This window comes from Chiloscyllium plagiosum, chromosome 6 (genome assembly GCF_004010195.1).
Source record: "Chiloscyllium plagiosum isolate BGI_BamShark_2017 chromosome 6, ASM401019v2, whole genome shotgun sequence".
NCBI lineage: Eukaryota > Metazoa > Chordata > Chondrichthyes > Orectolobiformes > Hemiscylliidae > Chiloscyllium > Chiloscyllium plagiosum.
This window is the reverse complement of record NC_057715.1, coordinates 102,659,662-102,672,515: the sequence shown is the minus strand read 5'-3', so window position 1 is coordinate 102,672,515 and position 12,854 is coordinate 102,659,662. Positions and strand designations below refer to the sequence as shown.

The 12,854-nt window shown below is 43.1% G+C and overlaps 1 protein-coding gene across 3 annotated transcripts in view; it reads left to right on the top strand.

Moving 5' to 3' along the window:
• Nucleotides 1–12,854, top strand: part of oca2 (oculocutaneous albinism II) — a 526,553-nt gene that overhangs the window by 362,132 nt on the left and 151,567 nt on the right. For all 3 annotated transcript variants that reach the window (XM_043692287.1, XM_043692289.1, XM_043692288.1), the window contains exons 17-18: nt 1,792–1,849; nt 6,480–6,588. In XM_043692287.1, the coding sequence (XP_043548222.1) occupies nt 1,792–1,849; nt 6,480–6,588 (167 nt within the window). The remainder of the gene's footprint in view (nt 1–1,791; nt 1,850–6,479; nt 6,589–12,854) is intronic.

Here is a 12,854-nt window from a genome sequence, read left to right as displayed (position 1 = left end):
AGAACTAGAGGGTGTAGGTTTAGGATGAGAGGGGAAAGATATAAAAGAGACCTAAGGGGGAACTTTTTCAAGCAGAGGGTGGTGCGTGTATGGAGTGAGCTGCCAGAGGAAGTGGTGGAGGCTGGTACAATTGCAACATTTAAGAGGCATTTGGATGGATATATGAATAGGAAGGGTTTGGAGGGATATGGGCACGGACAGGTTGGACCGAAGGGTCAGTTTCCATGCTATACATCTCTATGACTCTATCTACAGATGAAACACTTGAGCGTCGTAGGTCAGTGTCATTAAATATTTTAGGATGGGATTCTGCTGTGGATTAAATTGTAAACATTCCACATGCTGTATTCCCATCATTTGGTCTGGGTTTAGACCAGTAGGAGCAGTAGCCTGGTTCTTGAGGTCGAATGTTTGAGCTGTCACCTAGTGCTGATGTTGTAAGATACATTTGTTTGGATTTGAGATGAACAGCATCCTAATTCTGAGTTGCTCGTCCTCTGGCTGCAGAACAAGTAATTTGGAAGGCAAACGGAATTTTGTCCTTCATTGCTAAATGGATTGAGTTTAAAAGCAGGGAGGTCATGTTGCCACTATACAGGGTGCTGATGAGGCCACACCTGGAATACTGCGTGCAGTTGTGGCTTCCTTACTTGAAAAAGGATGTACTGGCACTGGAGGGGGTGAAGAGGGAATAGGTTTAGGGTGAGAGGGGAAAGATATAAAAGAGACCGAAGGGACAACTTTTTCACGCAGAGGGTGGTGCGTGTATGGAATGAGCTGCCAGAGGAAGTGGTGGAGGCTGGTACAATTACAACATTTAAGAGGCATTTAGATGGGTATATGAATAGGGAGGGTTTGGAGGGATATGGGCCAGGTGCTGGCAGGTGGGACTAGATTAGGGTGGGATATCTGGTCGGCATGGACGAGTTGGACCGAAGGGTCTGTTTGTGTGCTGTACATCCCTATGACTATGACTCTAAGAGGATGTTCACTAGGTTGATTCCAGAGTTGAGGGGGTTGGCTCATGAGGAGAAACTGAGTAAACTGGGAGTATATTCACCGGAATTCAGAAGAAGGGTTGGATCTTATAGAAACATCCAAAATTACGAAGGTTATAGATAAGATAGAAGTAGAGAGGATGTTTCCACTGGTGGGTGAAACTAGGACAAGATAGGCATAGCCTCAAATTAGAGGGAGCAGGTTTAGGACTGAATTGAGAAGCAACTTCTTCACCCAGAGGGTTGTGAATCTATGCAATTCCCTGCCCAGTGAAGTAATTGAGGCTTCTTCAGTAAATGCTTTTTAAAGCTAAGATAGATAATTTTTTTTGAACAGTAAAGGAATGAAGGGTTATGGTGAGAGGGCGGGTAAGTGGAGCTGAGTCCACATAAAGATCAGCCATGATCTTATTGAAAGGCGAAGCAGGCTCGAGGGGCCAGATGGCCTACTCCTGCTCCTAGTTCTTATGTCCTTATGTCCTACGGATGATGTTTTCTGCCTTCAGTGAAATTGAGAAGGGTGAAATCGAAAAGTAAAGCTGCAAAATGTTATTGAAATCCTCTCTTGATTGAGTTACAGCCAAAAAAAAACAAAACAAATTTAATTCTGGATGCAGCACCCTTTGAACATTAGGTGTGAAATCAAAAATTCAGTTTGTGATTGTCTCACATGTAAAATGCTGCAGAGTGTAATATTCCTGAGAATATTGCCTGCTTGTTTATGGCTTTATGTCATGTTGAGTGTACAGCTGCAGCGTTTGTATTTATTGATGTCATTTTTTCTACGTTTTAGACAAATTTCACATGATGACAAAAACTGGGAGACTAACATTCAGGAACTGCAGAAAACAGTAAGGAAGTTTTGACTTTTTAACATTTACTGTTTAAAATATAAACCTCCATCGGTTATATATGCAACTTGAAGCTATTCTGACAAATTCTACCTCTTAACAATTTTTGCCTGATGATTGCTGAAATTTATGGAAAATAGTTGATTAGCACCTAAAAATACTGAACGTATAGACCTTCTGCATTGCTAGTGAAGCTCATTAAAATAAAGATAACAATGAATTAAAACTGAAAGAACTTCAGATGCTGTAAATCAGAGACAATAACAGGAATTGCTGGAAAAGCTCAGCAGGTCTGAGTTAACATTTCAGGTTGAGTGACTCTTCCTCTGATTTCTCTCCACAGGTGCTTTCATAACAATGAATTAAAAAGGCTGGCACCTCTTTTGTGAATTGGAAAGGGATCTTAGCCAAATTTTTAAACTTGAGATGGTACTACATTGCCAACCTCCCTCAGTCTGCTGTTCCTGTTACACTCTGAAGTCTCTGTCACCCAAACCTTGCAACTTTCAATTCTATTCATTCCAATCCAGTGCACTGTAGATTTTTTTTTTTACCCTAAATAAAAGCAAATTACTGCGGATGCTGGAATCTGAAACCAAAAGAGAAAATGCTGGAAAATCTCAGCAGGTCTGGCAGCTGAGAAAAGAGCTAATGTTTCGAGTCTAACTGACCCTTTTTCAAAGCTTTGACAAACGGTCAGTTAGATTCGAAACATCAGCTCTTTTCTCTCCTTACAGATGTTGCCAGACCTAATGAGATTTTCCAGCATTTTCTCTTTTGGTTTTTTTACCCTAAAATTGATTAAAAATCAAATTAACAACTGGGACTTTGTTCACTGATGTATAGGAGATTGAGGGGTGACCTTATTGAGGTTTATAAAATCATGAAGGGCATAGATAAGATGAATGACAAAGGTGGGGGAGTTCAAAACCAGGGGGCATACTTTTAAGTTGAGAGGAGAAAGATGTAGAAAGGACATAAGGGACAATGTTTTTTCCACAGAGAGTGGTTCATTTGGAAGTGGTGAATATGGGTACAATTACAATGTTTAAAAGACATTTGGATAAGTACATGAATAGGAAATGTTTGGAGGGATAGGGGCCAAGTGCAGACAGGTGGGACTATTTTAGTGTGGGAACATGATTGGCATGAACTAGTTGGACCTAACTATTCTGATTGTATGAATGTAGCTTAAACTGAGGCGGAGCATAGTTTTAATTGGTAGGAACAACTCTTCGTTATTTTAAGCAGTAATTTCTGAATTCTGCTGTTAAATCTTAAGCTGCTTCACTTGCTTATGAAATAAGAGCCAATTAAAGCAACAAGAAAAGTCAGCCATTAAGTCATTACTGTCCATTGGAATCATAGAATCCCTGCAGTGTGGAAACATGCCCTTCAGCCCAACAAGTCCACACTTACCCTGCGAGGAGTAACCCATCCAGACCCATTTCCCCTATCCCATTATCCTACATTTACCCCTGACTAATGCACCTAACCTACATGTCCTTTAACACTATGGGCAATTCAGCATGGACAATTCACCTGACCTGCACATCTTTTGGACTGTGGGAGGAAACCGGAGCACCCGGAGGAAATCCACGTAGACACGGGGAGTATGTTCAAACACCACACAGGCAGTTGCCCGAGGTTGAAATTGAACCCGGGTAGGTATCTGGTGCTGTGAGGCAGCAGTGCTAACCACTGAGCCACCGTGCCACCCACATTCAGCTGGATCAGGGCTGATCTGAATCTTAACTCTATTTACCCAGTTTTTTTCCATCATCGTCGACATCCTTCCCAAGCAGAAATCAGTCTCGTGTTTGACATTTTCAATTGGCCCAGGATCCACAGCCAATTTGGGAAGGTGTTTCAGATTTCCGCTACATCTGTGTGAACAAGTTCTTCCTAATTTCACTCCTAATTGTCCAGCTCTACAATTCTGTCTTAGTTTTCTAGATTTTGTCATAAAATCAAATAGTTACTGTATACCCAACCAATAGAATCTCCATGGCTTGGAGGATATAAGGCAACATGGCAATTTGAGGTGGCATGCAGATTGTACGGGGCATGAGACCCAGTGCAGGGCAGGGGAGGGTGCTGGTATTGTTCCACCATTCTCGCATTCCAATCACTTAATCTGCATTATCAACATCCTTTCTCCCCCAGCACTGCACCCCCTCCCATACGATTGCATAAATGCTGTCCCCTCCACACTTCATGTCAGCTCTGACGAGGTAAACATTAGCTTGCTCTCTCTCCCCTGGATGCTCCCTGACCCGCTATGATCTGCGGCATTTTTTGGTTTCAAGCCTTTCATAAAAGTTGGGGTCGAGATCTTAAAGTACTGAGACGTGTCTTCTGAACAACCCAACTCAATTCTATTCTGTCCTCCTGGCTGACCCCGAACTGTGTCAGGAAATGGCAGACCAACTTGACATGCAACATCCGAGGAGCAGGAGAATCGAATGCCTGATGAAGGGCTCCTGCCTGAAACGTCGATTCTCCTGCTCCTTGGATGCTGCCTGACCTGCTGTGCTTTTCCAGCACCACACACTCTCGACTCTGACCTCCAGCATCTGCAGTCCTCATTTTCTCCCAGACCAACTTGACATGACCATCGCTCCAAACTGGAGTGGTCATCATGCCTATTGATGTCATTTCCATGGATACTTGGATCTACCAACTTAGGGGATTTCCTGGCTTGAGCTTCCAACTTCCACAGTGCAAATCCAGCCCTATATTCAGCTGGGACGCACAATGGCCCAGTAGTTAGCACTACTGCCTTACAGCGCCAGGGACCTGGGTTTGATTCCAGCCTTGGCTGGCTGTGTGTGTCTGGATTTTACACTTTTCTCCCCCATATCTGCATGGGTTTCCTCTGCTCTGATTTCTTCCCACAGTCCAAAGATGCACGGTTAGATGGATCAGCCATGCTAAAAATGCCCATAGCGTCTAGGGGTGTGCAGTTTGGTGGGGTAGCCATGGGAAATGCAGGGTTATAAGAATAAGTTTGGGGGTGGGTCTGGGTGGGATCGTCTTCAGAGGGTCGGTGTGGATTTGATGGGCTGAATACCCTGCTTCCACACTGTGGGGATTCCATGTGATGCGTTGAGCTACAATTGCATTTGACTATGAGCTTGGAATATTTCTGAAGCCTCTGGCTGGTGTTGGGTGGGGACTGAAAGTCATAACCTTCTGAATCAGAGGGAGCAGTGCTACTATTTGTGCTAAACCTCTTAAACTTTGTAATCAAATAGGGGTCAGATGGAATTGGAGGGCATTTTAACTGCTCTTCAAGCTGAGAGAAATGATTTCTCAGGCTTGAATCTTTTTGGTTTTGGTAATCTTGCCTTCAGTAGCATTGTGACAGCTGCTGTTACAAACTACCTCCGAAGGATTGAAAATGATCTTCTAAAAACTGATGGTATAAATCATATTTTAAATGCACCTCCACCTGGACTGTCCTGGACATTTGCATCAATGTGATTACTTTTCAATTGACTTTTCAATAAAGGTCAAACAAAAAGTCTGCCGTGAGAATATGAATTTATTTTCACTTCATTTGATCCAAAGTTATCTTCCTATCTGCACTGGAGCTGTTTGTGAAATGTCATGAATCCTTGAAGTGGTATTTAAGAAGTCATCATGATCGATTTTGCCTCCGTGATTTTCAATTTGCAATTCTACAATTATCTTAGTAAACAATTCCAAAGGAAACACAGTAATGGAGATAGAGGGGCATCTAGTTCTACAGTTATTTTTGAATAATCAAGTCGAATCCTTTGAAAACAGAGTAATCCTATTTGGATCCATTGATCACCATGCAACAAATTAATCTGATTGTGTGAATATCGCACAGTACCCTTGGATGGTCCTGAATGCAGCTCATATTAATAATTGTACACCATCACCATAATGACTACTTTTTGAAGTATACACTGCAAATGTTGGTATGCAAATGTGAACTACATTTTACATCACAAAGTAAAACTACTCAATTAATAACCATGAGAAATGCAAGGTGGGGATGGGTGGGGGTCGTGGAGCGATGTCTGGATTAGATGCTCCTTGGAAGGGTTGGTGCAGACTCAACTGGCCTCTTTCTGTCCTGTAGGGATCCTATGATTAACTTCAGGAAAACCAAACAAAGAAAAATTAATGCTGCAAGAACAAAAGGACATGAGATTCCGAAGCTTTTCAAGTGGATGGTCAAGTCTGTTAGAGTTATACTTATGCATGCCAGTTAATAGTGCTGTGTGGCCACTGGAGGCCAGACTGTTGAGAATAAATGAGATTTATTAGAGAGAAAATGTAGATTGTGAAACAGCTTATAGTTGTGTAAGAAATCATGCAAAGCATGCAATAAAATGGGGGCAAAAGTCTGTTCTCGATCCTAAACCATTATAATGCTTAGTATTAGAAATGATCAAAAATTGATTTTTAGCTTGTCAAAACTTTGTGAACAATTATTTTTTGTCGTGTGAATCTGTGATTGAATTACTCTGCCATTTTCCCTTCTGTGCACAGAAACTAAGGTTTGATAATGTGTTTTGATTTTTCTTTTCTGTCCTATTGATTTTGTGGAAGAAGCTGCAATTTTTACCCTTTTTCATTGGTTATATCTTTACAGCACAGGATAGTGGACAAAGCCCTCCTGGTTAAATGCTCAATAGTTTTGGGATTCGTTATCTTCATGTTCTTTCTCAACTCGTTTGTTCCCAGCATCCATCTTGATCTCGGTAAGTAAGTTGTATTAGTGATGGTGCATGTGGTCAGCTCCATGTCTAATATCCTCCTACAAATCCCATATTGATCTTTTTATATCTCACTGACCTTTGTTTATATTCACTGGATCCCATTTGTTTCCAGCGCACGTTGTTTTCAGCTTATTAATGTTCTTTCAGCCTCCTGCCTGTCTATTTTGGATTCCAGCATCTGCAGTTTTTTTGTCACTTAACGTCTGGAGCTGGCATCAGCTTTTTTCAGATATCCCCACATGAACCCACTCATGCTCTCAAACACGCACCTGCCATTTTGCTTAATCCAACAGTAAAGCCTGTTCCAGATCTGGCACCTCTACGCTATCTTTGTTCTGTCATGTACCTCCAGTGCTTTCTGCTCATATTTCAGCCCTCTATGTCTATAAGCTGAAGGATAAATTTAGTAGACATGAACATCCATTAGAAAACCACTCGTGAATGTGAATATGGGTCATAAACAGATCTACAGTGGTGATTTTGCAGCTTGTTACACCTTCAGTATCAGCTCCCTGTTTCATCTGTTACTTTATCTTCAGAGACCCTCCATTTAATATTACCAAATGTGACTGCCATTACAGTCAATCTATTTAATTAGCATAATTTGTTTTGGCTTTACTTTGCTTCCAAATAGTAAAATTCGGGCTGGAAACCTTTTAATGACCTTTGAGTATTAACTCCATTGGAATTGGCAGGGCCAGGAACTGGTCACTGAATTTTGATATCCACGGTAGCTGTCTGCAAAGACCAGGGGTAGAGTGCAGACCTCTGACGGTGTCAAACTGGAGGGTGTAGGGGTAATGATTAGGCTGGCACCACTTCAGGAAGGAATCACAAGGCCCCTTTAGCTGTTTGAAGAAAGCTCTCACAGAGAACAAAATGTCAACCTTCTGACATGGGTCGAGGCCATGGTCCCAACCTCTATTGTCTGATTGATGTTCCACATTTGTATAATGACCTACATGGCTTGATCAGTATGTAGGATCTCCTGGCCTTAGATTGCCTCCAATGACCTGACTGAGTGTGGAGTGAAACAGACGGGATAAAGGGCCAATCTCTGCCCTTTGGCTGCTTGGAGAATTCCATGATTTGGAGACGCCCAGTGTTGGACTGGGCTGTACAAAGTTAAAAATCACACAACACCAGGTTGTAGTCCAACAGGTTTATTTGGAAGCACTAGCAGCTGGAGCGCTGTTGATGAAGGAGCAGTGCTGCAAAAGCTAGTGCTTCCAAATAAACCTGTTGGACTATAACTTGGTGTTGGTGATTTTTAACTTTGGAGAATTCCGGTACTAATGGAGTACATGTATGTGCAGGCACTGTGAAGTTATATAAATTAGGTGGAGAGGTCTGAGGGCCTCCTGGGTGACATGGAGATATCGTTCCCTTAGGCCTTCTACCCACCCTGCTTTGAGGCTATAAGTCGGGTCTGGGTACTACCAATGGGAAACCACCAGAATCCAGGCACCTTCTTTACAGCATCAGGGGATGTTCCGTGTGATTGGTGCTCTGCTGTTTTTAATCAAAGTTGTGCGGTTTTCCTTGATCATTGCTCTTGCTGTTTTGTTTGTATTTTCCACCTCTCCCAGTATGTGGTGCTGTACAAGGATTGTTTGAGATGGTTCACTGTCGCACTCCTCCTTTGTCTTTGTGGCAGGTGATATGCCATCACATAACAGCCACATAGGAGGCTCTATTCGAAGGTAACAGGAAGGTTTATTGGATGATAGCAATGAATACAATTACGTTTAGCCAGGCATAACTACAAGGACCTTAAGGAGCTGTACAAGTACATCTGCTCCCTCTAAAGGTTCGGATAGAATGCTTGTCCCCAACAACAGGCTGTATGTGACATCAGCAGAATGGGCGCAGCCAATGTTTAATGGACATAAACTCCTTCAGAACCATTACCTTCCGGAACAAGACTAGCCTGCAAAGAATATTACTACAATAATATTGCTCCTTCATTCTGGGGCCAGAAGCACTGTGGTGTTAAATTGGAAAAGTTTGGGCCCGCACTGATGAAGATGCTAATGTACTCAATTGGGAATATACTTTGCTTATTGCCGGGGCTTTGTTTAGATCAGCTGACTGGATGGCTGGTTTGCTGTGCAGAATAATACCAGCAGCCCTCACCGGCTGAGGTTATCATGAAGGATTCTCCTTCTCAACCTTTCCCCTCGCCTGAAGTGTGGTGATGCTCAGGTTAAAACACCATCAGTTGTCTCTCTCGAATAAGAGAGCAGCCCTATGGTCCAGTGGGACTGTGACAACTTTGGCTTTTACCTTGTTTGTTGCCTGAGATTAGCGGATTGTTTCAGCAAAGGATCTCACGTTTAGCTCTAATTAGTTGCAAACTGGTTCAAAGCGCAGTTCTTCAACTAATAAGAAAGCAACATCAACACTTAATCCTTGGTTCCACTATAGTATGCACCTTGGCTGTGTTTAAATAAAGAAATAAAACAATTGCATCTCTTGGCAGATTTCATATCGAAATGTTAATTTATGTGCAGATGATTCTGCTGCACTGATTTGATGTTCTGTACGCATACATAATTCTTGTACCTGAATATGATGTTATTTCTTTTTGAAGATTGATTCCTTTGAGAAGTTTTGCTACATGCCCTCTTATAAGTCTGTGAATATTATAATATTGCCAATGAAATGAACCTCAGTAAACAGGGACCAGAGGAACTTCAAAATAATAAGTAAATTCACAAAGAAAGTTATTTCCACACTAATAACACCTGTGAATTTGCATCCAAATATTATGCTGATTTATGATCCGACCAAAAGCCAGCTGCTACTAACATTTTGAAGAACTGAATCTGCCTAACTATAGAGTTACTCCATATTTTACTAAATTAATGTAAGTTCTCTTGCACAATTTTGGACCATGCCTGGCAGCTCATTGACATTGGACCATGCAGAATCTATAAGGATTCCAATTTAAAGGGATGGACACTCTTAAAGGCGCATCCTTCTGGAGCCAAATATAACTTCAGTCTTTCTAAGCTGAATTTTAAATCTGCGTTGACCTTTGCCGAAGTTTACTACTGCAGGTAGGTGGAAATGGAAGAACAAAATGAAGGAAACCTAATTTCTCCAACTGATGATGCCAGTGTTTGTTTTCAAGAGCACTGGATAATGCTGCAGCGAGACACAATCTATAATTGGGCAAATGTTTATGCAGGATGAATTTGAACAGATTGCTCATTGGGTAGCTAACTTACAGGATGCTCTCCACTGTGCTTGGTTTGTGGTGTGCAAGTTTCATTTACTCTTTTAATTTGATCTGTAGGTGTTGCTATATTTGTATCCAGGGTAGCGGGATGGCTCAATGGTTAGCACTGCTGCCTCACACTGTCAGGGACCCAGCTTCAGTCCCAGCCATGGGCAACTCTCTGCGTGGAGTTTGTACATTCTCCCTATGTCTGTGTGGGTTTCTTCCCCCAGTCCAAAGATGGATTGGCAATGCTAAATTACCCATAGTGTCCAGAGATGCGCAGGCGAGGTGGATTAGCCATGGGAAATGCAGTGTTAGAGGGTGGGTCTGGGTGGGATACTCTTTAGACGGTCAGTATGGTCTCAATGGACTGAATGGCCTGCTTCCATGCTGTAGAGATTCTACCTTGCACCCAAAGACCATAAACAATATCCACTAGTTCATGCCCTCACTGGAAACTCAATTTGAAGACTAAGGATTGATCTGTGGCAGAGTGATACAAAATGGATCACCAAGGATGCCCTCATCAATGGCCAGCTCTACACCTACTCCATCAGCAAGTGTCAATCAGCTCCAATGGGCCTGTGTTAGATGGTGCTCTCTACCAATCATGCTGTTGTTGTGAACTCTTGAAGCTGACCAGTCATAGAATCATAGAGGTGTACAGCATAGAAACAGACCCTTCGGTCCAACCCATCCATGCCGACCAGATGTCCCAAACCAATTTAGTCCCACCTGCCAGCACCCGGCCCATATCCCTCCAAACCCTTCATATTCATATACCTATCCAAATGCCTCTTAAACGTTACAATTTACCAGCCTCCACCACTTCCTCTGGCAGCTCATCCCTTACCCGTACCACTCTGTGTGAAAAAGTTGCCCCTTAAGTCTCTTTTATATCTTTCCCCTCTCGCCGTAAACCTAAGCCCTCTAGTTCTGGACTCCCTGACCCCAGGGAAAAGACTTTACCCATTTACCCTATCCATGCCCCTCATAATTTTGTAAACCTCTATAAGGTCACCTCTCAGCCTCCAACGCTCCAGGGAAAACAGCCCCAGCCTGTTCAGCCTCTCCCTGTAGCTCAAATCCTCCAACCCTGGCAATATCCTTGTAAACCTTTTCTGAACCCTTTCAAATTTCACAACACCTTTCCGATAGGAAGGAGACCAGAATTGCACGCCCAACCAATGTCCTGTACAGCCACAACATGACCTCCCAACTCCTGTACTCAATACTTTGACCAATAAAAGAAAGCATACCAAATGCCTCCTTCACTATCCTATCTACCTGCGACTCCATTTTCAAGGACCTTCTGTGGTCTGCAGTGCGTTGTTCTTGTGAAAAATATCTATGGACATAGATGTTTGTAGGCAGCAAGACAGGACTGAGGCAGTTTTGGTTAGATTAGATTAGATTAGATTCCCTACAGTGTGGAAACAGGCCCTTCGGCCCAACATGTCCACACCGACCCTCCGATGAGCAACCCACCCAGACCATTCCCCTGACTAATGCACCTAACACTACGGGTAATTTATCATGGCCAAATCACCTGACCTGCACATTTTTGTGATTATGGGAGGAAACCGGAGCACCCGGAGGAAACCTGCACAGACACGGGGAGAATGTGCAAACTCCACACAGACAGTCACCTGAGGCGGGAAATGAACCCGGGTCCCTGGCGCTGTGAGGCAGCAGTGCTAACCACTGTGCCACCCAGGAAAGCAAGCAGAATGCATGGCGTTGTGAAGAGAAGCGGCAAAAAACAAAGACAAGAGCATTATGGTAAACCTGGACATGTCCTTGATAAGGCTGAAGAATTTTGTGACCCATTTTGCACAACACCTTTGAGAGGCCATAAATGGCTTAAAGAGGATACAGGAGAGGGTCTTGGTTACGTGGAGATTATAAAGGTTATTCCAATGAGAGCAGACATTGTCAAGGGGATATATAATAGAAATGTTTGGGCTCAAGCAGGGCTTTAAAGCGTGGATAGGGACAAATTGTTCTCAAAAGCAAAGCACTGAAGAGCTGAAAGTCTAGAATAAAGCAAGAAAATGCTGGAAATACTAAATAATTCTGTACTGTGAAAGGAAAAACAGAGTTAGCAGCAGAAGTTATACCTCCATAAGGGGACAAAAACAGAGATGGGCATGAAATTTTACCTCATTAATTTGTTTACCAGTTTGTTGACACTATCCTGCCCCTAAGCCATTTTCCCACAGCCTGGATCTGTGTCACTCACAAGGCATGCTGGGAAAATTTAAAGGGCAACAAGTCAGGCAGCTTCCGAGGAGCAGGAGAGTCAATGTCTTGATGCAGGACTTCTGCCTGAAATGTCGACTCTCCTCTTCGGATGCTGCCTGACCCACTGTGCTTTTCCAGCGCCACCCTTTTCGACTCTGATCTCCGGCATCTGCAGTCCTCAGTTTCTCCTGAGGAAAAAAAGATGATACAGGGAGAACAGAACAAAAGGGGCTGACAGAGTAGCAGACAGGCTCTGGCTGGAGCATCCAACTCTGCTGCCATCTTGTCTCAAGATGGTGTAATGCCATGAAATGCAAGGCCTGAATATGTGGGGAAAGCAGATTCTGTCGTATCTTTCAAAAAGGCATTGGATGTCCACTTGAAATGGAAAGGTTTACAGGGCCATTGGGAGAAGAATGAATTGGTAGCTCTTTCAGAGAGCTGACATAGGTACAAGGACCATATGGTCTCTTTCTGTGCTACATGATTATGCGAGTCTATTTCCTAGAACATAGAACATAGAACAATACAGCACAGAACAGGCCCTTTGGCCCACGATGTTGTGCCGACATTTGTCCTAGCTTAAGCACCCATCCATGTACCTATCCAATTGCCGCTTAAAGGTCACCAATAACTCTGACTCTGCCACTCCCACAGGGAGCGCATTCCATGCCCCCATCACTCTCTGGGTAAAGAACCTACCCCTGACATCCCCCCTATACCTTCCACCCTTCACCTTAAATTTATGTCCCCTTGTAACACTCTGTTGTACCCGGGG